Source organism: Oryx dammah, unplaced genomic scaffold (assembly GCF_014754425.2).
Source record: "Oryx dammah isolate SB20612 unplaced genomic scaffold, SCBI_Odam_1.1 HiC_scaffold_26, whole genome shotgun sequence".
Lineage (NCBI taxonomy): Eukaryota > Metazoa > Chordata > Mammalia > Artiodactyla > Bovidae > Oryx > Oryx dammah.
The window spans coordinates 58,003,483-58,029,966 of NW_024070210.1; the positions used below are offsets into that span (position 1 = coordinate 58,003,483).

At 38.5% G+C, this 26,484-nt stretch overlaps 1 protein-coding gene across 4 annotated transcripts in view; it reads right to left on the bottom strand.

Annotated features, from left to right (window-relative positions):
• The window catches only part of FRMD6 (FERM domain containing 6), a 262,617-nt gene that overhangs the window by 28,995 nt on the left and 207,138 nt on the right, over positions 1-26,484 (bottom strand). For all 4 annotated transcript variants that reach the window (XM_040226753.1, XM_040226751.1, XM_040226752.1 and 1 more), the window contains 2 exons: positions 10,260-10,504; positions 3,656-3,746 (listed from right to left, as the gene is read on the bottom strand). In XM_040226753.1, coding sequence (XP_040082687.1) covers positions 3,656-3,746; positions 10,260-10,358 — 190 coding nt within the window. In that variant the 5' untranslated portion in view covers positions 10,359-10,504. The remainder of the gene's footprint in view (positions 1-3,655; positions 3,747-10,259; positions 10,505-26,484) is intronic.

The window sequence follows — 26,484 nt, forward strand, 5'->3', positions numbered from 1 at the left end:
CTTTTGCAATACAGAACATGTATCATTGAAAATGTTAACATTTAGAAGAAATATTAGGTTCCTATTCTTGCTTTTACTTAGTTTCCATGGTCATTATAACTTATAGTTTAACCTCCAACACTGTGGGTGTTACTCAGTCTTAGAAAAACATGTTTTTGTTTGGTTCACAGAGGAGCCATCTCATAAGTGCGAAGTAATAAAAAAGGGCAGAAACAGCATCTTAATTGCTATGTAAGAAACTAAAAAAAACTGATGATAACCGATTTGTTTCCAAGTGAGGAGCTTGACCCACGTGTTTTGTGAAGAGAAGTCTCTAATACTATTCCTTCTCTGTGCTAGCCACATAAAACACAGGATGACAAAATGATAAAGCATTACTTGCTCTGCTTTTGGGGTTGATCTTGTGGGAAGAAGAAAATAATCTTATGCAAAACAAGAATGGATGCCAAAATATTTCTTCAAGGGAATGATGTTTTTAAGATGAGCAGAAAATAAGACTGCTAAGTAACTCATGTAAAAATGATCTAAACGTGAAAACTAGCTGGTAAAAAGTGTAAAAATTTTCAGATTTCCCAATTGGACTCTTTTAAAGAGAGAGATTTCATATGAAAAGTATTCCTATCTTGTACAAAGTTTTCAAAAAAATTTTTTTAAACTCCTTCCTTTTCCTCTAACCATCACCCTGGGGTCATGCTCATGGAAAGTCCTGCATAAAAATGTACTTGTTGTGGAAGAAAAGTGTGTCTCTTTGACTACTCCAAGAATAACACACGCCCACACTGTCACTCATGACTGAATATTGGAGTTTGACAGAACAAGTCAAACGTTTGACTAGAATAGGAAGGGTAAAGCCACTCTTTGTCAATGAATGTCATAATAAGTCAACTAAGTGTGGATGAAAGGGGCAAAGAAGTCCGAGAGATAAGAAGATGCTACTAAAATCCATTTATCACATGAACTAAAATCATCTCCCATTTCTACTATGTTACCAATTAAACATGAAATGGACAAGATCAGACAACCTTCCTGTTGAAACTGATTTGTTTCTGCCTTGCATTCCTGTCTGAAGAAGCAACGTAATGAATAGAACTGAGACTGCTCGCCATAATGGCACAAGCATAGTTTTTAAACTACCACTGTGTTTCTACCATCTGGCAGTTTGACCAGAGCTGTATACTTTCTCAAGCACACATCAGTCCTGCAAAGCAGGTGAAGCAGTGATTTCTATTTGACATGAGAGAAAACTGAAATGGAGAGAAGGCAAGGGACATGTCTAAAGCCACATAGCTAGCTAGTGGTAGAACCTGAATCAGAACCAGGTCATCTGATGCCTGTTCCAAAGTTCTTGCACCATCCTGCAAACCCTCTTCTAAAAAACACATCTCAAAAACTCTTGAAAACCAAGGAAACTGATTTTATGAGACTGACTTGCTGAACAGCAAAGATCAACAGTCTGCCTGTAGTTGAAGTAAGAAGAATTAACTCTGTAGGGCATCTTATTTCCCCCAGGCTCTTCCTTGACAGAATGACTGAGGTGTGTACTAATATGAAGATGGAGCTGAGCATTTGTGTTTTTACTGCTTCCACTATCACAGGAAGAAACTGAAGAGCAAATGGTTGGTTCCTTTCTTCTTTTTTTTAAATATAAATTTATTTATTTTAATTGGAGGTTAATTACTTTACAATATTGTATTGATTTTGCCATACATCAACAGGAATCCGCCACGGGTGTACATGTGTTCCCCATCCTGAACCCCCTCCTGCCTCCCTCCCTGTACCATCCCTCTGGGTCATCCCAGTGCACCAGCCCCTAGCATCCTGTATCCTGCATCAAACCTAGACTGGTGATTTGTTTCCTATATGATATATGTTTCAATGCCATTCTCCCAAATCATCCCACCCTCGCCCTCTCCCACAGAGTCCAAAAGACTGTTCTTTACATCTGTGTCTCTTTTGCTGTCTTACATAAGGGGTTATCGTTACTATCTTTTTAAATTCCATGTATATGCGTTAGTATACTGTATTGGTGTTTTTCTTTCTGGCTTGCTTCACTCTGTATAATAGGCTCCAGTTTCATCCACCTCATTAGAACTGATTCAAGTGTATTCTTTTTAATGGCTGAGTAATACTCCGTTGTGTATATGTACCACAGCTTTCTTATCCATTCATCTGCTGATGGACATCTAGGTTGCTTCCATGTCCTGGCTATTATAAACAGTGCTGCAATGAACATTGGGGTACATGTGTCTTTTTCAATTCTGGTTTCCTCAGTGTGTATGCCCAGCAGTGGGATTGCTGGGTCATAAGGCAGTTTTATTTCCAGTTTTTTAAGGAATCTCCACACTATTCTCCATAGTGGCTGTACTAGTTTGCATTTCCACCAACAGTATAAGAGTGTTCCCTTTTCTCCACACCCTCTCCAGCACTTATTGCTTGTAGACTTTTGGATAGCAGCCATTCTGACTGGTGTGAAGTGGTACCTCTTTGTGGTTTTGCAAATGAAGCAACTGACAAAGAACTAATCTCAAAAATATACAAGCAACTCCTGCAGCTCAATTCCAGAAAAATAAACAACCCAATCAAAAACTGGGCCAAAGAACTAAACAGACATTTCTCCAAAGAAGACATACAGATGGTTCCTTTCTTCTTGATGTGTTCCCTATTCCATGGTCTCTGGCCTCTTTAGAGTGGTCTTTTTAGATAAATGAAAACAGCTCACATTTTGGAGCTAAACTTATTGACCAGCTAATCATAATACACTTTCCAATTTGGGAGATCTGAGCATTTTATGGTACTAACCAGATTCTCAAGATATCATAAACCTTTAAATTGAAACCAATTTCTGTAGTGGAAAATAATTCATATCCAAATACAAAATACAGCTACATTTCACAAAAAAGGTTTCCTTGAAAAAGTGAGCAAAGATCTGAAAGGTTTTTTGGCATCTAGAAGACTAAATTAGAGAAATTTTAAAGTATGATTTGAAAGAAAAAAGTTTTAAGGAATGGCTACACTTAAACTCTGGGAACTTAACTCTAACTAAGGTGTCACTGGCAGAGAAAACTTATATGGAGCCCTTTACTTGAAAATCTTCTCCATGTAAAGTATACAGAAGAAACCGATCCCATATCTCCAAGTTATATGTTTTGACTGGAAAAAAAAAGAGAAGGGATAAAGGAAGGAAAAAAAGAAAATAAGAGTAAATTAATAGACCTTTTGTTATACTATATCTTCAACAGTAAGAGAATTGGAATAGAGAAAAGTCAGGTTTATTATGTCTACATGTCTTTTAATGTCAAAAATTATAAAACAAATTAAATTACAAAAATAACCAAGGTAACTTCCTATAGTGCAAAGAAACAAAAATCAAGTTGGGTTCATTAAAACATAAAAGAGCAAATGCATAAAATCTAGACTTGTAAAGAGGAACCAGTTTTTGAGTTCAAACGATAATAAATTAAGACCTAAAATTCTAAATCATAGAAGAAATATACAACAGTTGAGTTTAAAATATGAATACTAGATTAAAAGCCATGATTACAAGTACTTTGACAATCACGATTACATAACAATATGCTCAATTAATTACAGCTATAAAATGCCATTTCCTTAGGGACAGTTGGCTAACTCCATCAGGGATGGGCCTGAGACTTACTTTGTATAACACTGAGTCCAAAGAGGTGACAGTCCTTTAGCCTGAGTAGGTCACACACCTGGACCAGTAACTGGTGACACAGAATTTTGACCTATGGGAAAAAAGACAAAAATAAAACAAACACAACTTAATAATTCAGCCAAGTCCAAACAGTGAGCCACAATCAGGCAATGTAATGCATCCTAAATATATGCCGAAGGGACAAGCTGACACTAGCAAAACAACAGTTGGTTTATGGAAATCACTACAGCTGTTTCAGTAATGATCACAATAGAAATTTCTACAACATGGTAATAAAGTACCAGTGCAATCTTGTACAAGACTCACAAATCTTAGGACACATGGACAAGGCCTTACTCTATAGCCATGGTGCACGATAAATATGTATTTCAGAAGGAAACCAAAATAATCTAATCAAATGATCAAAATTATTAATTATCAAAATTACTAATTTGGCAAATATTTTTACAAGGAAAGTTTTCGTCATGGTGGTTTAAACAAAATGCTCATATACCACACAATGAGTGAATACCTAGCTTTTATTTACTTTAATCAATCACTTTCATTGACATATCTTTTAAGTACTAAACCAGGTTCTTTTCTGAGTCCTAGTTATAATAATAAAATCATGTTAATTTGGAACATGGAGTTAAGGTTAAGTTATTCTGAAAAGTCACATGCTGAAAGATAAAACAGTCTTTAAAAGACACAGTTTTATTGACTTTTCAAATAATACTGAATGGGGGACACATAATTGTAATGAGTCTGCCTTGTTGAACTCAGAATCACTAAAGCTTATCGGTGTTGGGATTGACATTGAGACCATATAGGTCAATTTCTTCATTTGACAGACATATAAAAGAAAACCCAGAGAGCCTGAAGTCATATAGTTAGTATTATCAGAGAGAATAACTCAGAACTTTGCTCATTTGTGTATTATAATATTTTTGTATGCAAATATTATTAAAATATGTGCAACCTGACAGTTCATTATATTATGTGTGACATTTCCCCTCATATTTGTACTAGTAACTTGCAACTTCTTTCTTCAATAATCATGCCAGTTACAGTTTTAATGATTATAAATCTTAAATTAGTTAACTTTGAATTAATGATTTTATCATACTTTAATATATAACTTAGATTCAGAAAATAAAACATGTTGAGATCTCTTAATTGAAAGTCAAACAATTCAGAATGGTGACAATGTCAACTGGAGTAAGAAAGATAGGATTATGGCTCTTTTCCACATTCACTATTAATGTGAATAGTGAATTCATAGTGGCTCAGCAGTAAAGAAACCACCTGCAATGCAGGAGACGCAGGTTCGATCCCTGAGTTGGGAGGATCCCCTGGGGGAGGGCATGGCAACCCACTCCAGTGTTCTTGCCCGGGTAATCCCATGGACAGAACAGCCTAGTGGGCTGCAGTCCATGGGACTGCAAAGAGTCAGACACACCGAGAGACTGAGAACACAGGCAATCTAAAGCACCTTATCCACTGCTGCTGCTGTGCTGCTGCTGCTGCTAAGGCGCTTCAGTCGTGTCTGACTCTGTGTGACCCCATAGACAGCAGCCCACCAGGCTTCCCTGTCCTGGGATTCTCCAGGCAAGAACACTGGAGTGGGTTGCCATTTCCTTCTCCATGCATGAAAGTAAAAAGTGAAAGTGAAGTCACTGAGTCGTGTCCAACTCTCAGCGACCCCATGGACTGCAGCCTACTAGGCTCCCCCGTCCATGGGATTTTCCAGGCAAGAGTACTGGAGTGGGGTGCCATTGCCTTCTCCGCCTTATCCACTAGAAAGTGCAAAAAGTATTTATGTAAGGCCAAATAGCACCGCTTCAGCTGTTTAGAAGTAACAGGAATTCCGTGAAGCCGGGACAGTGTCTTATTTTATACTCAGAATATACAGCAGGCATTCAATAAATGTCTGATGAATGAAAGCCAAGGATCTGATTTCCTGTGGGTTTCTTACCTTCCTTCTGGTCCATGACTACAGACTACAGTACTCTGGCCCACTGAGCAGATCATTTAATACTTGCCACTCAAGAATTTGTATCAATACACGTCCACCAACACCACTGAGGGGATACATTTGCCAACAGGAAATCAGTGTCACCTTCATTCACTAAAAAGACTTTGGATTTGAGTTCTGTATTACTGAAACTACACTTTATAAATAAGCTTAAATAAAGAAAATGATAAAGTAATGGGAAAAGTATTTAAGGTTAAATAAAACTGAACTATATACTACAAATTTGAGACTTAAAGAAGTCTAGGACTTTAATCTTCAGCTTTGACTGTAATTTAAAATGTCATATACAAAGTACTTTGGATAAAATATGATTAAAAAGTTAAAAGAAAAATTCCAAACCACACGCTGTATACAAAATAAACTATGTTGTACCTCTTTATAACTGTTGTTCAAATAATCTCCATACATCCATACATCCTATATAATTATCATTGTTCTGCTAGTTTTAAATCAAGTATCTGGAGCATAATAAAGCTCTTTAACAACTACCAAGGAAAGACAATGTTCTTGTTTAAAAACTGCAAGTAAGTAAGGCTGTGGCTCTGAAGTCTTCAGTTCAGTTCAGTTCAGTCGCTCAGTCGTGTCCGACTCTTTGCAACCCCATGAATCGCAGCACGCCAGGCCTCCCTGTTCATCACCATCTCCCGGAATTCACTCAGACTCACGTCCATCGAGTCCGTGATGCCATCCAGCCATCTCATCCTCGGTCGTCCCCTTCTCCTCCTGCCCCCAATCCCTCCCAGCATCAGAGTCTTTTCCAATGAGTCAACTCTTCGCATGAGGTGGCCAAAGTACTGCAGCTTCAGCTTTAGCATCATTCCTTCCAAAGAAATCCCAGGGTTGATCTCCTTCAGAATGGACTGGTTGAATCTCCTTGCAGTCCAAGGGACTCTCAAGGGTCTTCTCCAACACCACAGTTCAAACGCATCAATTCTTCAGCACTCAGCCTTCTTCACAGTCCAACTCTCACATCCATACATGACCACAGGAAAAACCATAGCCTTGACCAGGCGGACCTTAGTCGACAAAGTAATGTCTCTGCTTTTGAATATACTATCTAGGTTGGCCATAACTTTTCTTCCAAGGAGTAAGCGTCTTACCTACTGTGAAAACACTTTTGAATTTTTTGCATTTGCATATTATGAGTCTTGAAGGCTATGTTTTAGTTGACTGAAATTTTTCAAGTTCTTTAATCTTCAGGAACAATAAGAACTTTAAAAGGTGCCATAGACTATGAGGCATTAGGGATAAGAATGAAAGCATTATCTAAAAATATACTTTGTATGGAACTTTTTAATAAAAACAGCATCTAATTCTCAATGTCAATGGCTTGTTGAGCAAGAATGTCTAAAATATGCTACAGAAAAAGAATTGTTCACTCTCGTCTCAGTGAAGAGACATAATCTCTTAGCCACAATTTATATCACTTAAAAATTTTGTGACTCCTACATTAACATAACTTTATTTCCAAAAATTTCCACGTTTCCATATTTAATATTTATCTGATAATTAAAATAACTTAGAACAATCCCTATTTTTTCAATTCATGGAAAATCAAAAATGATCAAAACTACATTTACCCCATGCAGAAAGGCAATATTCTATCAATTACACTTCTCAGGGAATAAATTTTCTTTGTTTAAAAAAAGTGTTTAGAAATGATTTTTTAAAAGGAGACCATTAATGGAAGTTTTTGTTATAGTTAATCTGTTCTACCACAACTCTACAACCATCATTGCTATTTTCTGAAGACAAAAATGACACTTTGTAGAAAATGACAGGCCTTTGGCAGCCCTGAGTTAGCTTTGTAGCAGTGAGGGGACCCCAAGCTACTTAACCTAGTTCCTTCTCCTCCTTCCTCTGGACCAGCAGTTTGCTTGCTAATGAGGAGTCTGGACATGGCAGGGCTTTCCAGGGACCCTGGAATAAGAACAGGTCTACATGGTGCTCAGAAGTTGAGTTTCATTAATAGAGTGAGGATACAGCTCAAAGAAATGAAAACAAGTGCTACTCTATTAAGTGCTCACTCACTGAGGCCAGACATGGCTGTAAGCATGTAAGCATCTTATGTCTTTATATCCTCACAATGTCCCTGTGAGGAGAGCAGATTATTTTCACTTCATAGAAGAGGAAACCAAGCAAAGAACTACTTTGCCCAAGGTTGCAGATGTGAAGTAGGGATTTCAACATAGATCCCTGTGTCCCACCCCAGACTTATTAGATCAGCACCTCCAAGGAGTGGAATCCAATAGTCTGAGTATTTATCAAGCTCTCCAGATAATTTTTTAGACATCAAGTTGTAAAATCACTGATCTATAGAACAAATGGATTGCCTGTCAGTCTGTTCTCCATAACTATCTTCCTCAACTGAGATTTCAGTATAAATTAATTTCTTAGAAAATTATAGCCAGCTCCTGGTATTCCTCATGAAATAAGATTAGTCTTTCTTCTGACTTACCTGAGGTCAGTAAGGTTTGGTTCCATATACTGTATGTGTGTACATACATATGAGCACATTTATACATATTCGACCAGGTGAAAAGGCAGAAATGGGACTGAAAGAAGTTTCTTAAGTGCTTATACTATATGTTTATGTATATTTAAAAATTTTAGTTGATACCTTCTCTATATAACTGTTCAAAGAACTTAAACAACATATTCATGTATACATGTAAATTATCTTTTAATATATTCTGACAGTGCCCATACAGAAGAAGAGAGATAATGTTGCCAATTTTAACTAGGTTTTAAAAACCAAATGCTGGAATAATAACAGTTTATCACTTCACACATCCAAAACAACTTTGGGTAATCTGAGTATAAAAGAGCTAAATCAATAGAAATTCTGCCTAAGAGACTGATAAAATTCACTCAATAGGCAGGTTTGATACTCAGATAATTCCTTTAAGCAAAAACAAGGCTACATTAGTAAATCAAGGAACTCTGGTGACTGACAGAATGAAACCAAAATAATTATGAGAAGCAGAATCTTTTCCTCTAAATTTTTAATGGAGCTATTTAAATGTCATATAGCTTCAGTATAACATTTAGAAATATTCTTTTCATATGGCAATTGGGTTAAAAATACAGTAGCAAGAAGAATTAACTCAAGGCATGAACTAAGGAAAATTTTCCCTTAATTCCAACAGAATACAAAGAAAGAACATGAAAGTTGACAATAGGGAGGGGTTGACAAATGCTAGGCAAGACTGTGATCAGTCATGCCTGTGCAGCAGTCTCTACCAAAGCTCAACATATGCATACATCATGATTCACAGTCCATTTCCAGGTGTAAGTCCAGACATGTATATACGTGTGTGTGTGCTCAGTTGCTAAGTCACGTTCGACTCTTACGACTCCATGGACAGTAGCTCGTGAGGCTCCCCCGTCCATGGGATTCTCCAGGCAAGAATACTGGAGTGGGTTGCCATTTCCTCCTCCAGGGTTTCTTCCCGACCCACAGGTTGAACCCAGGTCTCTTATGTCTCCCAAACTGGCAGGCTGATTCTTTTACCACTGAGCCACCTGGGAAGCCCATATACATATGTGTATATACATAAAATGTTCATAACTGTTTTATTTGTAATACCTCCGAAACTTAAAATAACCTAATACCCATCAATAATAGCTGGAGAAGAAATTAGGCATACTCATACAATGAAATATAATAATGAAAAAAAGAATTACTGTCACATGCAATAGCATGGATAACTTTCACAGGCCAAATACTGAGTATATAAAACACAGGCAGATATAAAAGTGAGCATACCACATAATTTTAGCTGCATGAAATTCAGAAATAAAAAAATTACCCTATGGTCATAGAAGTGGAAATAGATATTACCTTTTGGTAGAGACTATTGATTAGGAGGGATCACAAAAGATCTTTCTGAGGCACTAGAAATCTACTATATCTTAAGCTGAATGGTGGTTACTTGGATGTATACACTGGGGAAAAGTCAGAGCTGCACATTTGATATTCCTATACTCTGCTGTAAGTAAATTATAACTCAACTTTAAAAGTAAAAACAAAAGAGAAAAAGTATTATATTCCTCAATGTCCAGGTTAACTAAGAGAGTTAACTCCAGCTCATGAACCATAAGCAAGTTTAGTGGGCAAATACACAGCCTATTCTTGAAACTGGCTAGACTTAGGCTGTAGCCTACCATCAAAACAATGATCAAGATGCATGTTAAAAAGTCAGCAATTACGTATTACCATTTCATGTGTGTAGGTGACAACTCAAAAACATTTAAAAAGCAAACTCAGATAGCCATAAAAATTATATTTCAATAGAAGTTTTTTTAAAAAGCAAAGTATTTATTTTTCTATATATAATATAGTAACAGATATTCTCTAATTTTACCAGACAAGAGAATGCTAAAGACAGCTGAACTTAAGCTATCATTCAAATTTATACCTGTGTAGACAGCCTTAATACCCCAATTCTCCAGCATTATTAACAGTCTCATTCTGTGAGGATCTCATCATTAGCCAAGTCATAATTTGCACGTGGCCACTGGTGGGAACATCATCATTTAAACATTTCTAAAGTAGGATCTACTCACATTTATGATGATGTTCAGAGATTCATCATTAGGAAGGAAAATACACACACTCCGGCGGTCCTGCATGACTCTGTTGTTATGGAAGTTCAATCTGTTCATTGTGTTGTGGGCTCTCTAGTGGTCAGGGCTGGGCTCCGAGTCCTCGGCAATTCCTCTGGTTCCGAGCACTCCAAAGCCAAACTCTGCTCCTCATCACACTCTCTACAGGAGAAGCATCGTGATATTCGACTACGTAGGTTTCATAGCTGTGAAAAAAAGAAAGTCCAAAAGGAAGGAGGTTGTGAATGAAGATGGCAAGATTAGTGAATAGATAGATGGGGAGAGAAGCTGCAGCAGGACAGGGCACAGCGCGTCTCACAGTGAGGCCGGCCTCGTCTAATCCCTGAGAACACATGGGCACGTACTCTGTACTTTGCCCACTACCAAGTGTTTTAAAAGTTACATTCACAGTCATGAATTTAACATAAAGCCAATGAGTGTCTCTACATTCAAGGTGGTACTGTGTACTGCAGGGCTTTCAAAAGCAGAGCCTGCCTTTGAGAAATTTCCAGTCTCACTCATATCGAAGGGTTCTGGAATAAACGAACAAAATGACAAAGCAGCAATAACAACACAATTCTCAATCCCTCTCCTTTTTTTCTTCCATTACAATCAAACTCAAAGAAATGTTTTGGATCTTACACTATATTCCTTCTTCAACCACTGTGGTCTGGCTTCCATTTCCTTCTTCTAACCAGCATGGCTTTGCCACAGGAAGCCAGTGATCTCAAGACCATGAGGAGAAACCATAGCATTCACTTTGATTGACCTCAGTATGTACAACACTTACTGAGGCTGTTAAGTCCTCCTTCCAACCTTTTTCTCCCTGAGTTTTTATGATGCCGCCCTCTCTTCTCATTCTCTAACCTGACAATGCAGTTATTTTAGCAACCAGTTAACACATAGAAATAACATCATAGTATATAATAAACATTTGTATTTATTTTATATGGTGGATTTTTGATACTTCTCATATCTAACCAGTTTATTAAACCATTAATTTTACTTTTTAAATTCTCTCAGATATTCAGTGTAAACAATTTTGCTTACAAATTATAAAGACTTAATCACCAATTTTCAATAACCACACTTTTTATTTCTGTCTCGTGTCTTACTGCATTGGCAAGACTTCAAGAATAATTTTAAAACATTGGTGGATATTTTCTACTTTTAATGAATGTGTCTAGTGTTTCATATATTATTCCTAATACAACACTATTCAACCAAGGTGTGTTAAGGCAACTTGCCTGTCAAACCAGTAGTAATCATTTATATTGTTCCTTTACAGCTACATTTGTAGGATATGTAGGAATTTCCAGGAATATGGATTGGTTTTATCAGGCAGAAAGCATAACCATATAGTTTTAATAGAAGAGCTATTATCACTGCTCATATAAATCAAACCATAAATGAGGTAGACTCTTGGCTTCTTTGTTTAAGGTACAATGTCCATCTGTTATCAGCAGGAAGACAGGAGAGAATATGCTCTTAGATGGCACCGTAAGTAAATGTAAACTAGCATTTATTTTTTTAAAGTATAAATAAAATACCATCCGCCAGGGAGCTACTCAAAACTAAGTAAAAACATGTACAGTATTTCCTTAGGAAGGAGACCAAAAGCCCCTTAGGAGTATTCTACATTTCTTAAAGCATAATGGCAATTGTTTCACATTAGGCTGTAGCCAGTATATCACCCTACAGGGTCACCAGAGGTCAGTGCTACAGTTCTCTCCGGTACGGGACGGCTAGAATAGTTAGCCTATGTGTTCTATGAACACAAACTAACTGCACTTCAAATCCAACCATTCAGCTGTAGAATGCACACTTTAAACAATTCCAAAGCAAAGAAAGCCATAAGTGAACCATGCAAAGAAACAGGAAAATAATAGAATGGGAAAGACTAGAGATCTCTTCAAGAAAATCAGAGATACCAAGGGAACACTTCATGCAAGGATGGGCACAATAAAGAACAAAAGCATTATGGACCTAATAGAAGCAGAAAATATTAAGAAGAGGTGGCAAGAATGTACAGAAGAACTATACAAAAAAAGGTATAAATGTCCCAGATAACTACGATGGTGTGATCATTCACTAGAGCCAGATATCCTGGAGTGTGAACTCAAGTGGGCCTTAGGAAGCATTACTACAAACACGGCTAGTGGAGGTGATTGAATTCCAGCTGAGCTATTTCAGTCTTAAAAGATGATGCATGAAAGTCCTGCATTCAGTATGTCAGCAAATTTGGAAAACTCAGCAGTGGCCATAGGACTGGAAAAGGTCCATTTTCATTTCAATCCCAAAGAAGGGCAGGGCAAAGAATGTTCAAACTACCGCACAATCGCACTCATCTCACACACTAGCAAAGTAATGCTCAACATTCTCCAAGCCAGGCTTCAACAGTACGTGAACTGTGAACTTCCAGATATTCAAGCTGGATTTACAAAAGGCAGAGGAACCAGAGATCAAACTGCCAACATCTGTTGGATCACAGAAAAAGCAAGGGAATTCCAGAAAACATCTACTTCTGTTTCCCTGACTAAGCTAAAGCCTTTGACTGAATGGATCACAACAAACTGTGGAAAATTCTGAAAGAGATGGGAATACCAGGCCACCTTACCTGACTCCTGAGAAATCTGTATGCAGGTCAAGAAGCAACAGTTAGAACCAGACATGGAAGAACGAACTGGTTCAAAATTGGGAAAGGAGTATGTCAAGGATGTATATTGTCACCTTGCTTATTTAACTTATATGCAGAGTACATCATGAGAAACGTTGGACTGGATGAAGCACAAGCTGGAATTAAGATTGCTGGGAGAAATATCAATAACCTCAGATATGCAGATGACACCAAACTTATGGCAGAAAGTGAAGAAGAACTAAAGAGCCTCTTGATGAAAGTGAAAGAGGAGAATGAAAAGGTTGGCTTAAAATTAACATTCAGAAAACTAAGACTATGGCATCATCTCCCATCACTTCATGGCAAATAGATGGGGAAATAATGCAAACAGTAAGAGACTTTAATTTTGGGGGGACTCCAAAATCACTGCAGACAGTGACTGCAGCCATGAAATTAAAAGACGCTTACTCCTTGGAAGAAAAGTTATGGCCAACCTAGATGGCATACTAAAAAGCAGAGACATTACTCTGTCGACAAAGGTCCGTCTAGTCAAAGCTATGGTTTTTGCAGTAGTCATGTATGGATGTGAGAGTTGGATTATAAAGAAAGCTGAGCGATGAAGAATTGATGCTTTTGAATTGTGGTTGGAGAAGACTCTTGAGAGTCCCTTGGACTGCAAGGAGATCAAACCAGTTTCTTAAAGGAAATCAGTCCTGAATATTCATTGGAAGGACTGATGCTGAAGCTGAAACTCCGATACTTTGGCCACCTGATGTGAAGAACTGACTCATTTGGAAAGACCCTGATGCTGGGAAACATTGAAGGCAGGAAGGAAGGGGATGACAGAGGATGAGATGGTTGGATGGCATCATTGACTTGATGGACATGAGTTTGAATAAGCTCTGGGAGTTGGTGATGGACAGTGAAGCCTGGTGTGCTGCAGTCCATGGGGTTGTGAAGAGTTGGACACAACTGAGCAACTGAACTGAGAATAATATTCTCAGGCATACTATCTGAGAAATACAGTTCTAAAATAATTTCATAGTCAAATATTATATTTCATGGCAAACATTTTTCCCTATGCAAAGATATATTCCAACACTTAGGCCTCCTCTCTGATATTAAATATGAGATATTTAATATGAGTTTCCCTGATAGATCAGTTGGTAAAGAATCCACCTGCAATGTAGGAGACCCTGGTTCAATTTCTGGGTTGGGAAAATCCGCTGGAGAAGGGATAGGTTACCCACTTCAGTATTCTCGGGCTTCTCTTACAGCTCAGCTGGTAAAGAAACAGCCTGCAAGGTGGTAGACCAGGGTTTGATCCCTGAGTTGGGAAGATCCCCTGGAGAAGGGAAAGTCTACCCACTCCAGTATTTTGTGGAGAATCCCATGGACTGTATAGTCCATGGGGTCACAAAGAGTTGGACACGACTGAGTGACTTTCACTTTTTCTGATATTAAAATCTTTTCAAGAAATTACAAGCTATGATTAAATGCAACTTATTTAAATTCAAACCATTAAGTGATATTAATCCCAGTAAAATTATTTAAATCTACACTTCAAATTGAGCTACTCATATAATTTTCCATTTCTAATTAAACAAAAGGGGTTTATTTCTACTGACCTACTTTCTCGAATTTAAAAAACAGACCAGGGAAAAATATCTTCTGAAATGGGGATGCTTCCAGAGCTTCATTAAAACAATTTTAAAATTCCATGAGTACAATTTTTATTTACTAGTTTGCTTATGGTTCAATAGTACAGTATGAAAAAGGACTAGAAGAGGATTATAAAGAAAATTTAATAAAAGCAGAGTTAAGAAGTGGTGCTGCTTCATTGTTGCTTTTCTGCTTTGAGGACAGCAAACTAGCAAAGCCTTGAAAGAGAGACAGCATTAAGATTTACTTTACCCAAGCCTGCATTAAAGCTGATTAAAAGGTTCCACTGAAAGAGCAAAATTCCCATATCTCTAATATGCTTCAGTATAAAATTTAAAGTTAGACAGTCCTAGGGGAAAGACTTAAGACTAAATTTATACCAATTTTAACCACAGAATTTAGCCTCTGAGCCACTGGCTACTTATTCTGTATCCTAAGTTCCAAAGCAGTCCCAGGAGGGCACATTTCCTATTCCAGGGAAGCCCTTGTGTTCAATAATCTAGGGATAGATTATCTATGAAGAGCAAACCATGTTATAATACCATATTTCTCAAACAACAAAAGAACAGCTAATACGGTGATCAAACCCCATCCTGCCATCTTTGTTGTTGTTCAGTCACTAAGTCATGTCTGACTTTGTGACCCCATGGACTGCAGAACATCAGGCCTCCATGTCCTCTACTATCTCCAGGAGTTTGCTTAAGTTCATGTCTGTTAAGTCAGTGATGCTATCTAACCATCTCATCTTCTGCCACCCTTTTCTCATTTTGCCTTCAGTCTTTCCCAGCATCAGGGTCTTTTCCAATGAGCTGGCTCGTCATATCAGGTGGCCAAAGTGTTGGAGCTTCAGCTTTAGCATCAGTACTTCCAATGAATAGTTAGGGTTGATCTCCTTTAGGACTGACTGATTTGATCTCCCTGCAGTCCAAGGGCCTCTCAAGAGTCTTTTACAGCACTACAATTCGAAAGCATCAATTCTTCGGTGCTCAGCCTTTTCTATGGTCCAACTCTCACACCCATACGTGACTTTTGGAAAGACCATAGCTTTGACTATACAGACCTTTGTTAGCAAAGTGATGTCTTTGCTTTTTAATATGCTATTTGTTTGTCACAGCTTTCTTTCCAAGAAGCAAGCGTCTTCTAATTTCATTGCATAATCACTGTCCACAGTGATTTTGGAACCCAAGAAGAGAACCTGTCACTGCGTCTACTTTCTCCCCTTCTATTTGCCATGAAGTGATGGGACCGGATGCCATGATCTCTGTTTTTTTGAATGTTGAGTTTTAAGCCAGCTTTTTCACTCTCCTCTTTCACCCTCATCAAGAGGCTCTTTAGTTTCTTTTTACTTTCTGCCATTAGAGTGGTGTCATCTGCATATCTCAGGTTGTTAATGTTTCTCCTGACATCTTTATGAATACCCAAGTTTCAATTTACTTGTTAATTTCCCTACTCAAACTTTAAACCCACATTATTTTAAGTTCCTTACTTCCTGATAAGCCCATTGATTATAAAGTTACTTCATTTCTTTTAAGAATCAGGAAGCTCACACATGGTATGCACATTCAATACTGATTTTCAGTTTTAAGAAACTACTGGATATAGCCTTTAAAACTGTGTCACCTTGGAATAAAAGTATGGACTTTACTTCAATATAATGTATCAGTTGGTTTGTCAGTTGTGATGAAGATCTCATAGTCTTACCAGAGGTTAACAACAGGGAAAGTGGGTACCATGGGTACAGAGGAACACTGTCCCGTATATCTAAAATGCACTGTCCTGTATATCTAAAAGCATTCTAAAGTTAAAAAGTTTATTTAAAAAACTCTAGGTCACCAGAAATTTCCTCCTCATACAACAGGTATAGTTTCACTTCGAATGGAGTCAAAGGAAGATCCTTAATTCTGAGACTGTCACCCTAAAAAAAGTTAGGTGGTAATTTGATAAGAAAATGACTATAATGTCAGCATGGTTAGTAGGCATATTTCAACAGTCAATAAGGCATCTTTATTACCTAACAAAAATAAGGCAAATAGTATCTTGAAAAGCTGGGTGGCAGACACCCCTGTCTTTTAATTTAATCACTACATATTCATGAAAATCAAATTATATACACAGCATTATGGTATTTACTTGGCATAAAGCAGAACACACAAACAATGGAAGATGTGCCCCCTTCTCCCATGAATTCACCATCAAGTTAGGGATATAACAGGGCCAGGACGCTTAGGATGATGATATTGTGTCCCTCCTTCCCATGAGCACACAGACTCCGATGGACACTTCTGGGAAGACATAACAGATGACAGCATTAGGTGTATGAATACTGTGGCTAACATCACTTTGGAATAAAAAGTACATAGTCTTTTACTCAATGTTTTCCTAAAAGTGATATCAAAATGGCTTTGTTGTTGATTTATTTATTCATTCATTCAGCATATACAGCTACTATGTGCCAGGTGTTGTTGTAAGTGCTGAATATACAGCAATGAATAGAACAAATATTCAACTCTAATGGAGAAAGACAATATATAATGTAGATAGTGACATGTACTGTGAAGAAAAATAAATTCAGAGTAGGTGAGAGAGCTGATGAAGATACTGTGGTCATGTGGATGCTATTTCATACAGAGTACTCAGGGGAAGCATTTCTGATAAGCATTTCTGATATTTGAGCAGATTTAAGAATTAAGAGAGCAATATAATTTATTTCCTTTCTTCTTTTCTTCCTTCCTTCCCTCTCTCCCTTCTTCCCCCCTTCCAACCCAGGGAAATTTTTTCCAAATAGAGGGGACAATAAGTGCCAAGGCTCACTGATGCTTCAGAAAAGGTAAAATAACAGTAAAAACTATAGCTAACATTGACTACATACTTGTTGCGTTTAGTTGCTAAGTCATGTTTGACCCTTCTGTGCCCCATGGACTATAGCCCTGCAGGCTCCTCTGTCCATGGGATTTCCTAGGCAAGAATACTGGAGTGGGTTGCCATTTCCTTATTCAGGGGATCTTCCCGACTCAGGGATTAAACCTGCCTCTCCTGTATCAGCAGGTGGATTCTCTACCATTGAGCTAAATGCTGATGTTAAGTATTCATGGTACATTAAAGAAAACCGACAACTCTTTGCCATGCTTCCCGTGAAGAGGTAGGTAGGATCTATTTTCCTCTTTTCTTGAATCTGAGCTGGCCCTCTGACTAGCTCATGCACAAAGTTCTGCCTCAGTAGCAGATAACTCAGTAGCTTGTAGTTGTTCTTATTATTTTTTGGTCTAGCTCCTCTATTCAGATCTTCTTAGAGCAGGATCACTAGTCTGTGAGAGTGTGAGTGTGTGTATATATGTTTAATTTTCAATGGCAGGTACATAAGTATATACTAATTAAAAGTGGCTTGACTGGTTTACTGCACACATGTCCTTGGACAAGGAAGATTATACATCAGGGGTTCTTGGCACTATTGACATTATGGGGCCAAATACTCTATGTAGTCAGGGGCTGTCCTGTGCACTGCAGGATGTTCAATGTTCATCTCTGATCTCTGCCCACTAGATACAGGGAGAATCCCCCTCAACTCCCAGTAGTGACAACCCAAAATATCACTGGACATTGCCAAATATCAACTTGGGGGCAAAATTACCCATTGCTGAGAACAAATCGTTGAGAACAAGTTTCCTTAGAGAGTCACAACAGGCTGTTCTTACCACCCAGTTAATTTTTAAGCAGTGAAAGAAAAATGTTTGTCAGTATGTCTGACTCTTTTGTGACCCCATGGACTATAGCCCACCAGGTTTCTCTGTCCATGGGATTTCCCAGGCAAGAATACTGGAGTGGGCTGCCATTCCCTACTTCCGGGGATCTTCCCAACCCAGGGATCAAACCCGGATCTCCTGCACTGCAGGCGAATTCTTTACCAGTTGAGCCACCAGGGAATCAAACTCCTACCAAACATACAGTTCAGTTCAGCTCAGTTCAGTCACTCAGTCGTGTCCAACTCTTTGCAACCCCATGAATCGCAGCACACCAGGCCTCCCTGTCCATCACCAACTCCCGGAGTTCACTCAGACTCACGTCCATCAAGTCCGTGATGCCATCCAGCCATCTCATCCTCTGTCGGCCCCTTCTCCTCCTGCCCCCAATCCCTCCTAGCATCAGAGTCTTTTCCAATGAGTCAACTCTTCGCATGAGGTGGCCAAAGTACTGGAGTTTCAGCTTTAGCATCACTCCTTCCAAAGAAATCCCAGGGCTGATCTCCTTCAGAATGGATTGGTTGGATCTCCTTGCAGTCCAAGGGACTCTCAAAAGTCTTCAACACTACAGTTCAAAAGCATCAATTCTTCAGCGCTCAGCCTTCTTCACAGTCCAACACTCACATCCATACATGACCACAGGAAAAACCATAGCCTTGACTAGATGGACCTTAGTCGGCAAGGTAATGTCTCTGCTTTTGAATATGCTATCTAGGTTGGTCATAACTTTTCTTCCAAGGAGTAAGCGTCTTTTAATTTCATGGCTGCAATCACCAAACATACATTTGCCAACTAAATGTCAGCAACTTAGTTTCAAACTTAGAAATCTGGCTTGAACCTTAAAGTTTTTCAACAGCCACTAGCTTCATAACAGTTCTGAAATTTAGCCTTCTTGAAACTTCAAGTTTTAACGCAGTGTATTGCCAAACTTCTCATGTAAGTAGACTTCCATTATTACCAGGTACATGTTGTTGGAAAGTCCTATAGTTTAATCCCAGTACCTAGAAATATAAAAACTGACCTGGAAATAAATGATACCTGATTATCAATTTGTCTGTATGCTCTGTATTATGAGGACTTCCTTTTCTTAAGTAAGGTCATTTGCTTCTAAGAGTCATTCTGGAACCACAGAGTTATTTTCCTCACTTAATTTGAAGAGTAAGTAACCTGAACATTTTCTACTTCATGCCCTCTTTTGCAGTTACTGCTTTATCTAAAAAAGAAAGTAGCTGATATTTATCAACTATCCAGAGCCAAACCCTCTAGAAAGAATATCAGATACTCTGTTGCTGTCTCTTTCCCACCTCTAACCACTGTTTTGGTAGATAAATGCTGCTGCTGCTGCTGCTAAGTCACTTCAGTTGTGTCCGACTCTGTGTGACCCCATAGACAGCAGCCCACCAGGCTACCCGTCCCTGGGATTCTCCAGGCAAGAACACTGGAGTGGGTTGCCATTTCCTTCTCCAATGCATGAAAGTGAAAAGTGAAAGTGAAGTCGCTCAGTCGTGCCCGACTCTTAGTGACCCCATGGACTGCAGCGCACCAGGCTCCTCCGTCCATGGGATTTTCCAGGCAAGAGTACTGGAGTGGGGTGCCATTGCCTTCTCCAGTAGATAAATGAGGGACTGTGAAAAGCTTAAGATCACCTCCCATGTGACTGAGCCTCAAATGTTTAGAGACAATATGGGCAGAATACTGATTAAGGAGATAGACTTAACCTCCCCAATCAGTCAAACCTAAATCCTATCTAGAATCTACAATATGAGCTATATGACCTTGAGCAAGGAACCTAATCTCTGAGCCTGACTCTTCATCAGTAAAATATGTGCTACTGGCCTGCTTGGATTATTGGTCAGATTAAACAACATAATGAATATAAAGCACTAGATATCAGCTTGTTGGGGGGATACTCACTAAACTAACAGCCATGAGTTGCCAGCTCATGAGAGGATATGACTACAAGTGACTGACAAAAATACATATCACCTAGAGATCTAAAATTTAGAGCCAGATGCAGCATCAGGGCTAAACTTTGGAATGTCTACTTTGGGGTGGGGAAGTTAAGGGTATTGTTGGTTGTGAACGGGACAGCTGCATTATATAAGGTGATAAGTCCTTTGAAATTTAATATATTGAAAAAGAAAATGTGTGTATGTGTATATAAGTTCAAATGTGTGCTGGCTGACCAAAGGACAGGATGTAAAAAACATCTGTTTCCATCTGTTTGGTACCATCTCTCGACTGGGGAGTACCCCTCTTCCATCCCAGATATTTCCAGTGGAGCTATCAGACACAGTGTACACTCTTCTGTGGAAGGGTGAAGAGATGATATAGGCAGGGATGTGACTCAAGGCTGGTCTAACAGACTGCATCACTCTTCAGTCACAGAGCCTGGTCTAAAGGGTGAACATATAACCTAAGCAAGACCAGAATTCCTCCATGAAATCTGCAATACACATGGAGAAGGCTGCACCTCCTTCTGGATTGCTGTTTGTGAGAATGATATGACCCTAGAGCTGCTGGCAATCATCTTTATGTGGTAAGAACTTTCCTGAAGAAGAAAGTCATCACAGAGGAAAGAGAAGCTGAGAAAGCATTCTGATTACATCATTTGAACTTCTATGTCTAGCTATGTCTGAAGCCACAAACTATCCCAAGGAATTCCCATATGTAAAGCTAATAAACTATCCTTTCTCTTCAGCTAATTCTGCCCCCTTGCAACTAAATGAGTCCTTTATAATACAGTCCATTCAATCAAGCTGACTTACTGCTTGATATATTCATTCATTAATTCACTGAATGCCTACTATCACTGGTTACTTGTACCAATATTTACTTGAAAAAGACATTGCCCTAAGTTTTAAAGTTTTTCTTGATTCTAAAACAAAGGAGAATATTCACCATTAGTAGAGAAGACAAAAGGTGGAAAAATAGATCTGAATAAATGAAAAGTTTAGGTGACCGAGTTGCTGTTCAGATACCACCACTCTCTAAGAGCATACATAGAGCAAGTGCTTTATGGGTATAATGCACACATTCATTTAAGGCAAACCAAGTATACAGGACAATTAATTCATAATAATAATTTTCAGCAACAGAAGAATATCTCAGCTTGAATACTAATTTGTGGGTGAATAGTCCTCTCTTATTAAAGACCACTATGTGTTTTTAGAGAACCTCTTGATGAAAGTGAAAGAGGACAGTGAAAAAGCTGGCTTAAAACTCAACATTCAAAAAAATAAGATCATGGCATCCGGTCCCATCACTTCAAGGGAAATAGATGGGGAAACAGTGGAAACAGGGTCAGACTTTATTTTCTTGGGCTCCAAAATCACTGTGGTTGGTGACTGCAGCCATGAAATTAAAAGACATTTGCTCCTTGGAAGAAAAGCTGTGACCAGCCTAGACAGCGTATTAAAAAGCAGACATTACTTTGCCAACAAAGGTCTGTCTAGTTAAAGCTATGATTTTTCCAGCAGTCATGTATGGATGTGAGAGTTGGATCATAAAGAAAGCTGAGTGCCAAAGAATTGATGCTTTTGAACTGTGGTGTTGGAGACTCTTCAGAGTCCTTTGAACTGCAAGAAAATCTAACCAGTCAATACTAAAGGAAATCAACCCTTAATATTCGTTGGAAGGACTGATGCTGAAGCCGAAGGCTTTGGCCACCTGATGCAAAAAACTGACTCACTGGAAAAGACCCTAATGCTGTAAAAGATTGAAGACAGGAGGAGAAGGGGATGACAGAGGACGAGATGGTTGGATGGCATCATCAAATCAATGGACCTGAGTTTGGGCAAGCTCCAGGAGATGGTGAAGGACAGGGAAGCCTTGCCTTCTGCAGTCCATGGGGTCGCAAAGAGAAGGACATGACTTAAAGAGACCGAACAACAAAAACAACACACCATATAAGTAGCTGTGTATGAAATGCAGTTATTGTAATATACAGTTATTGTATGTAAAGTGTGAAAATATGTAAACGCATGGATGTATCTATTTTAAATATGTAAGTATACGTTATTTCTTGTTTAGTCACTAAGTTGTATTCAACTTTTTGTGACCCCATGAACTGTAGCCGGCAAGGCTCCTCTGTCCATGGGACTTTCTCAGGCAAGAATACCGGAGTGGGTTGCCATTTCCTTCTCCAGGGGATCTTCCCGATCCAGAATCAAACCCGTATCTTTTGCTTCTCCTGCTTGGCAGGCTGATTCTTTACCACTGAGCCACCTGGGAAACCATATTATTTTTTACATAAATAGCATGTGTATGTAAATATGTATGTATAATACAAGCAATAACTACACTTGAAAATATTTATTGAATCAATGGAAAGTTTAGGTTAGGAAAGAAGCAATATAATGTGCTGCTTAAGCTTGGCCCATGGAGCCTGACTGCTCCAATTCGGATGCCAGCCCTGACACCTGCCACCGTCCCTGGGCAAGACTCTTTACTTCCTCATGTCAATTTTTCTTACTTCTGAAATGGAACTGTTGTGGACATTATTAACTGGGTTATTCATTTACTATGAGGTACCATTCCTGATTTCCTATTATGGAAAACAAGTGGAATAATTGCTTTTTGGTAATGTGTATTGGTCATTATTCTGTCATTAATCATATCTTTAGTTCTACAAAAAACAGTATTTCTCTCCTATTAGTAGCTAACAGATTATTTCATTTTTGTATTTAACAAATGAGATTTGCTGTATCTTGGGGCTGGGAATGGAAAAGAACCTTCCAATTGAAGTAGATGTGAACTGGTGCCAAGTACTGCTCATCATACTTTACTGAATAAAATTATATGGCTAGTCTTTGGCTATAGAAAAGGGAGAATATAGGAAAGACAGGCAAAGAAGCCTTGAAGTGCAATAAGGAAAAAAATAAGTAAAATCATGTACTCGTAAGCTGCAGTTAGCACTGTAAATTACTGCAACCAGCATGAGTTTGTAGTAAGAAGCATAAAAATGTTCATACCCTTTGATCCAGTAAGCCAACTTGAAAAATGTATAAGAAGGAAATAATTGAACCAAAGCACCACACTTGATCAAAAGCACTCAGGGAACCATTATCTATCAGAGTAAAAACTGGAAAGAAAAATCTAAATAGTCTAACAACAGCAATAGATTAGTAAATTATGGTATATCTAAAGTAGTATCAATAATAAAAAAACTGCATTTACTGAGCACAATTCCCTCAAATCACAAATACCAACTACAACTGAAAATTACCCTGTTTCACTACATATATAGTTCTGTTTATAGAACAGAACTTTCAGGAATAAAGAACTTAAAAAAAACAGCCTCTAAATCCAAAAGGTGGGGGTGGGGGAGAGAAAAAAAAAAGATGACAAGTATCACAAGCGATCAGTCAACGAAGAATCATAATCCAACTGGATTTGAGTCCAGGGCACTTCATTAACATTCACAACTTTTTGCCTCTCACAACATTTCTAAACTCTGGCCTTTAGAGACTTTATAATCTCTTTGAAGTGTTGAAATTAACAGAGTAGAAACAATAGAGAGAAATACAATTGTATTTTAAGTTAAATGCTAAACTGAGCGGCAAAATAAAGATTGTGGGATTTTAGAAAAGGCTGAGAACTGAGGGAAGTGCAGCATTCAGGCCAGTTTCATGGAGGGAGGGGAAATGATTTGTATGCAGTAGAGACAAGAAAGAATTAAGGGTGGAGAACAACACAGTTAAGACCCTGGGTGGAGAGGGGAGGTAGGAGACAAGCCTGGGCTCCCTGCAAGGCCTGATGGATGAAATCAGGTCATGGAACACTCATCCTAAGACACTTTCTTCAGTACCCTGAGGGGCTTCTGAGTCATGGGAACATCACACAGTGGGTCGCTTTTTTCAAAGTTGTGCTCTAGCTCTGGCAATGGTTTTGCACTCTGCGGTATTCAGAACCCTACGCTTTTGAATTTCTCCTTGTTTAGCATTATTGTTCGCTATGACCATACTCATTTTACCCATTCAATTACAGAAGCAAAGCAAAGGACAATGGTAACGGTGATGTTAGGGGAAATGAAACTCCCACTTTTTTAAAAACACGTGAGATTAAAAACATATTTCTGCAAAGCACCATTTTGGTATACTCTCCCTACACAGAACAGTTATATGCATAATTCTTTTAATCAATAATTACCATGGTTTCCCTCTGGAGTTCATAAAAGAAGTAATGCAGATATTTAGAGTTATTTTAAATATTTTTAAAAGTCTAATAAAATTGGCATATGTACCCATGGTGATATCTCAAGGGAAATTAAAAGATCATTCACTTAAGTAACCTTATTATTAGGTTGGTACAAAAGTAATTGTGGTTTTGAACAAGGAATTTAAAATCATAACTAGGCTCAAACACATCTTTATTAATGAAAATAGGAACCATTACAAACAACACATTTTTTTGCCAGGGAGAAATAGGTTTGTTTATTCCTGAAGCATAAAAATCCATACTTCAGGATTCAATGAACTCTTGGAAAGCATTTTCTGCCTCCTGCTGGTTATGGAAGTGTTTTCCCGGCAAAAAGCTGTTGAGATGCTTGAAGAAGTGGTATCAGTTGGCAAGAGGTCAGGTGAACATGGCAGAGGCGGCAAAACTCTGTAGCCCACTCGTTCACCTTTTGAAGTGCTGGTCGTGTGGCGTGCGGCCCAGCACTGTCATGCAGAAGAGTTGGGCCCTTTCTGTTGGCCAGCTGCAGGTGTCGCAGTTTTCGGTGCATCACATCAATTTGCTGAGCATGATCGTTTCACCGGGATTCAGAAAGCTGTAGTGGATGAGACCGGCAGCAGACTGCCAGTGACCATGACCGTTTTGGGTGCAAGTTTGGCTTTGGGAAGTGCTTTGGAGCTTCTACTCGGACTAACCACTGAGCTGGTGGTTGCCAGTTGTCATATAAAATCCACTTTTCATTGCACATCACAATGCAATCAAGAAATGGTTTGCTGTTTCATAGAATAAGAGACAACACTCCAAAACAACCTTTTTTTTTTTTTTTTGGTCAGGTCACGAGGCACTACTTGTTGAGCTTTTTCGTCTTTCCAATTTGCTTCAAATGCCAAACGACTGTAGGATAGTTGACACTGAATTCTTTGGCAACTTCTCATGTAGTTGTAAGAGGATTAGCTTCAATGATGGCTCTCAGTTGGTTGGTGTTACTTTCCAATGGCTGGCCACTGTGCTCCTCATCGTCAAGGCTCTCATCTCCCTCGCAAAACTTCTTGAGCCACCACCACTGCATTGTACATTCGTTAGCAGTTCCTGGGCCAAATGTGTTGTTGATGTTGCGAGTTGTCTCTGCCGCTTTACAACCCAGTTTGAAGCTGAATAAAAAAACTTCTTGAATTTGTTTTTTGTCTAACATCATTTCTACAGTCTAATAGAATACAAACAGCAAGTAATACATCATTAGCAAAAAAATGTAAAGCAAGAAATGTGCATTCAAGTGATGTATAACATAACCACATGTATTTAAGAATCTATTCCAATATCATATGGCAAAGTTCAACAGTGAAAAAACACAATTACTTTTGCATCAACCTAATATCATTTTAAGTACTTATTTTGACAGCACAATTAGTTTTACCTGCCAGATTTAAAAAAAAAAAAAGAAAGAAAACAAATGACTGAAATTTGATAGACAGTTTTTCCAAACCTAAAGCCCAGGAAGGTGGGAGAGAGGAAGGATAACAAGTAATCCTCAATGGCTGAAACACTGGGATAGACTTAGTCATTATATATACATTTAAAAAATAAACTTAGTAAGAAAAAAAAGACCTTCCTTCTGTCTAGTCTCATTCTAGTCATGTTACCTCCTCTGTCATACCTCCTCACTGTGTTCTAATCTAGATTTCCAAATGTCTTGTCTCATTCTTTAAATCTATCACCCCCGCAAAGCTGCCAGAGTGAACCTCATTAAACTGTACTTGCATATCACACCCAGCTCACATACTTCGGCACTACAGCAACTCCACAGGATAGCATCTGAACTCTGAGGCACAGCCATCTTCTACCATCAGGTCCCCCTCTTCCCCAGCGTGACCACTCAGGTTTTATACTGTCAAAATTATTTTCCTTATGGTTCCCTGAGCAAGTCTTGCTCTCTTATTTCCATGCTTTTGATGACAGTGTTTCCTTGCCTATTATTTCACCCACCTCCAAAAGA